The 4399-nt window shown below is 40.2% G+C and overlaps 1 protein-coding gene across 2 annotated transcripts in view; it reads right to left on the bottom strand.

Annotated features, from left to right (window-relative positions):
* Positions 1-1057: 1057 nt before the first annotated feature.
* The window catches only part of LOC106814120 (methylosome subunit pICln-like), a 13826-nt gene continuing 10484 nt past the window's right edge, over positions 1058-4399 (bottom strand). Inside the window, exons 2-6 of one of the 2 annotated variants that reach the window (XM_014818407.1) lie at positions 3776-3931; positions 3038-3174; positions 2659-2763; positions 2271-2456; positions 1058-1816 (exon numbers count right to left, since the gene is read on the bottom strand). In XM_014818407.1, the coding sequence (XP_014673893.1) occupies positions 1749-1816; positions 2271-2456; positions 2659-2763; positions 3038-3174; positions 3776-3894 (615 nt within the window). In that variant the 5' untranslated portion in view covers positions 3895-3931 and the 3' untranslated portion in view covers positions 1058-1748. The remainder of the gene's footprint in view (positions 1817-2270; positions 2457-2658; positions 2764-3037; positions 3175-3775; positions 3932-4399) is intronic. The other variant, XM_014818406.1, reaches the window with a different exon arrangement.

Genomic DNA, 4399 nt, shown 5'->3' with positions numbered 1-4399 from the left:
GCTGGGGACATTGGCAACTGTGAGGGTGTTGGCTGGGGAGCATTGCAGAGCTGTGAGGGGTGTGGCTGGGGACATTGCGAGACTGTGAGCGTAGTGGCTGGGGACATTGAAGACATGTGAGGGTGTGGCTGGGGACGGCAGATGTAGGGCGGGACAATGAACTGTGAGGGGTGTGGCTGGGGACATTGGCAGACTGTGAGGGGTGTGGCTGGGGACATTGCAGACTGTGAGGGTGTGGCTGGGGACATTGCAGACTGTGAGGGGTGTGGCTGGGGACATTGCAGACTGTGAGGGGTGTGGCTGGGGACATTGCAGAGGACATGAGTGCTATGAATAAGCTCAGTAGGAACAAAGTGTTGGAGTTGGTAATTTGTAATGTTGAAGTATTTGTAGCATGTGTGCGTTACGGTTTCTTTGAAAATGTTTCCCACATTTATCTGAGCTGGCCCCTTTATGTATGGTGTTGTTATGGATATGGTGAAATTAAGATGGTCTCCCATTCATTATCGACTCCATTTTAGGTCAATTAGAGGGTTGAGTATTATGGGCAGTGAGTTGCCAGGGTGCTTGTTTAAATTTAAAATTTAAATTAAGTGTTCAGCAAGAGTACTTCACTGTAAATAGTCATATACCATGTTTTTACTCCCAAAGCTGTTATGGACCATATTATGAAAGCTACACTACAGCGAGATTGTATTATTTATCACGGTGTGTTACTATGGGTTTCATTGTTCAAATCAGACAGTTTGGTTTTGTTCATTTTGGCCTGCTTAGAGTAACTCTACAACTACTCTAAGTTCTAACCACCGTGTGGTAGCATATAAATCAAGAGTATATAATAGAGACAATGTATGTCTATATTATGTACTCTTTATATAGATAGAAGTGTCACTTTCTTATCACAATACTTCATTCTTGTTTTAATTGCTGACGTGTTGTTTGAGTTTAAATATGGTATGTTATGTAGATATTTATACTATAAATGTATATGTGAGATAACTTCGGCATTTTCTAAAAATGCACTTATTTGCAGAATTAATAGAAGGCTGCTCAGTTATCATGCTGCAAAACATGTTTATATAATAAATTCATATTGAGCAGACTGGCATTTGGTATTCTGTGCTTTACATTTCATTAATACATATCGAGTGAAAATGCAGTGAAATCTTAAAATTATTATGACAATTACACGTCGTTTTTTTAGAACGTTGACACTATACAAGTACACTGGATTACAATGTCAAATGAACACGATTGGTTTCTGCTACTCATAATCGGCTTCCTTTATCGGTGGATCAGTGAACTGCTGTAAAAGCACGTTGAGCAAATTGATATGAATTGATGGGCTGAACCTTTATAAACTGTTGTTTCCCCACACTATTGCGTTATGCATAAAAAGTCACTCATTTTTTCAAGTTTAGCTAATTATGTTTACATCTGTGAATAGGAATCCATCCGTGGAGCGTTCATGCCTCTGCCATACGATAACTGACACCAGTCGATAACAGTGAATTTGAGATCAGCTCTTCAGTTGAGCACAGGGCCCAGTTTCTTTCCCTACGTATCCACTTCACAAAGTGTTCGTTGAGTCCGATCTGACTTCCCCATTTCTTCATGTTTTAATCTCGCGAATCAGTTGAAGTTTTCATGAAGGATTGAGGAGAGCAACATCATGCGCATCCGCCAACTGTGTGTCTGTACACACTTATCTATGACACTTAATGCAGGAATGGAAGGAAGAATGTGCTTCAGTGATCTGGCTGATCAGCATCATCAAACTGTCCGTCTGTGTCCATATTCTCTACATTCCCATTCCCTGTAACAAGAATACATGCAGAAAAAGTCAATATTGACATGATAAATTAGGAATAAGTAGCTGGATGTTTGCAACAAGAAATGTCGCTATATACGTGATACATTGGAAGTAAGAAGTTGCACATCTGCAACTTAGATCCGTACCATGTTTTTACTTTCATCTGATATATGAATTAGTTTTGTTTTTACTATTTCATGACTATATTTACATAAATGGTCTACGAGGTCTATAAGTTACATATTCCAATTTTTCTGTACGTAGGTGAAAATAAATGCATATAAAAACATTTGCATTTTCACATAAATAAATGGTTTCTTATTAACAGCTGGCACGCGCAAAAGATACTGTCACACACACTAAGAACAAATTTGTGCGAATCTCGCCAAGGAAAATAATTACTGATGATTTCTACTCTTACTAATCTGATATCCTATTCCTCGATCTCACCACGCACCCTGTTGTCCAGCCTGTAGCATCGCCTCTAATCGTTGTAACGTTGCCTGGCCTTGCTGTGTGAGCACGACGTCACCCTCCTGTCCGGCAACCGACGATTCCACGCCAATGTCATCTTCTGAGTTGCTGTCATCCTCATCTGGATGCAGCACTTGACAATCGGACATCGCTGCAAACATCAGCTCCACTGCCACGGCCGACGAGTCACGCGGAGCCAGAAACGGTCAGAGAAAAGAAACGAATAATTAAAAACAAGTGAGCATTGAAAGTCGACACTCTTCGTATGCATGTCATGCCAACAAGCTGGCAGTTGTGAGCATTTCATTCCCGTCAACATATGCTTAATTATTCTTGCAGTTATTGTATCATTAGTAATTGTCTACACTTACAATACTGTTTGTCTGCAGGTACAAACCGAACATCGGTAGTTTTCTCATCATCTTCACCATCATCCTCTTCAGTGGAATCATCGTCCCCCATACCTTCTTCTTTGTCTAACAACATTGCAACAGGCAGGGCAGATAAAGGCACAGATGTCAGTCTTACGAGGCTTATAAGCCTAAACTATATAGGCTATAATTATAACTATAACTATATAGACTAAAGTTACATATCATTACACATGCCAATGTCCTTATTTCTAACTGCCTATTTCCTATATTAAGTTCCCAAAGAAACAAAATTTCTGGATACGATTCAATGTTGCAGGAAAATATTCAAAGTCAGTAAACCAAAATAGACAACTCGGATCACTATTTGCTTGCCAACCTTCTAAGCTGCCATTAACCAACAGGTACAGACACTCGTGTGGAAAATATGACACGTCCTTGGAAACAGCATGAAGAGAGATATCTGGATACTCCAATGAGAATCCTCGTGAATCTTCACCCACCCATGATAGACAACTAAATAAAGATAAAAGGAATGCTTGTTTTAATGTTTGAACAATATTTTCACGCACTTGGTTTTATGGAGTTATAATGTAACTGCAGCTTGATATTTATACTTATATCTATATATTTACACTTATAGATATTACATTATATATTTATATATACAGTCCGACCTCCTTTATCCGGCCACGTCGGGACCGGCACCCATCCGGATATGGGATTTGGCCGGATATGAGAGTTATGCACACAGCATTTTTATGCAGTTCAGTAGGGTTTATGCATGTGATGATGTATTTACTCGTTGCTATGATTATTTGTAACAAACTGTCGTGTTTTATGGTTTATATGAAATGGAAATAAAACATAAATTTTACCGGAGGCATAGCGGATACGAGCGGACAACACGCACGCATGCAAACACACGTACTGTTGGTACATCGCGCGAGTTTTGAGCGAGATTTTTAGGTGGAAATGAATGAAAAACAGAGAACATACACTGCGAGATAGCGGCCGGTTAATAGATATTTCCGGATAACGGATGACCGGATAAAGGAGGTCGGACTGTATATATATATATATATATACTTTGTTATTATCTTATGTAAAAGCTTACCTTTCAGCAATGTAAAGTGTGCCTGCCCCCAAATGTTTGTTGCCTATGTAAGCTTGACAGCTGTCTTCCTGTCGAACGATTCCGTCGCTTGGAGGTGGGAACGTTGTTAGAACGACCATAATGCTTGTCACGAGATGCCTCTGATAGCAGCAGCAGCTATAGTCAAACCAAGGAAATTAATAATGCCCAAGATGGTAGATCTCAGAAACCTTTCAATCCACACAAACCCTATTGGAATTTAGCCTCACACTGGAACTTGTTCACGAGAACCTGTAAGATCATATTAATTATTAATAAGTCATTAATCACGGTTTCTTATACATAAGAGGCACAGTGGCGCACCACCGTTGTCAAATTTAACATCATCGTTGTGAAAATGCTCCTGTATTTACCCGCCATTGTCAAAATACCAAAAGTCAAACAAGTGCCGCAGAGCGACAGCGCTCATCTAACGTCTACTGCGGTGACTCTGTGGTGGAGTGGTGGGATTCTAGTAAACCCTGTTAGTCCCAAATGTGTTCACATACACGCCGAAACAGTGGAATGCACAGGGATGGGCATTAAGTCTGGTCTTGTTCTGATCATCTGTGAGAAAGGATTTGGACATATCCTTCGGGACAGTGC

This window comes from Priapulus caudatus, unplaced genomic scaffold (assembly GCF_000485595.1).
Source record: "Priapulus caudatus unplaced genomic scaffold, Priapulus_caudatus-5.0.1 Scaffold873, whole genome shotgun sequence".
Taxonomy (NCBI): Eukaryota; Metazoa; Priapulida; class Priapulimorpha; order Priapulimorphida; family Priapulidae; genus Priapulus; species Priapulus caudatus.
This window is presented reverse-complemented; position numbering and strand designations above follow the sequence as displayed.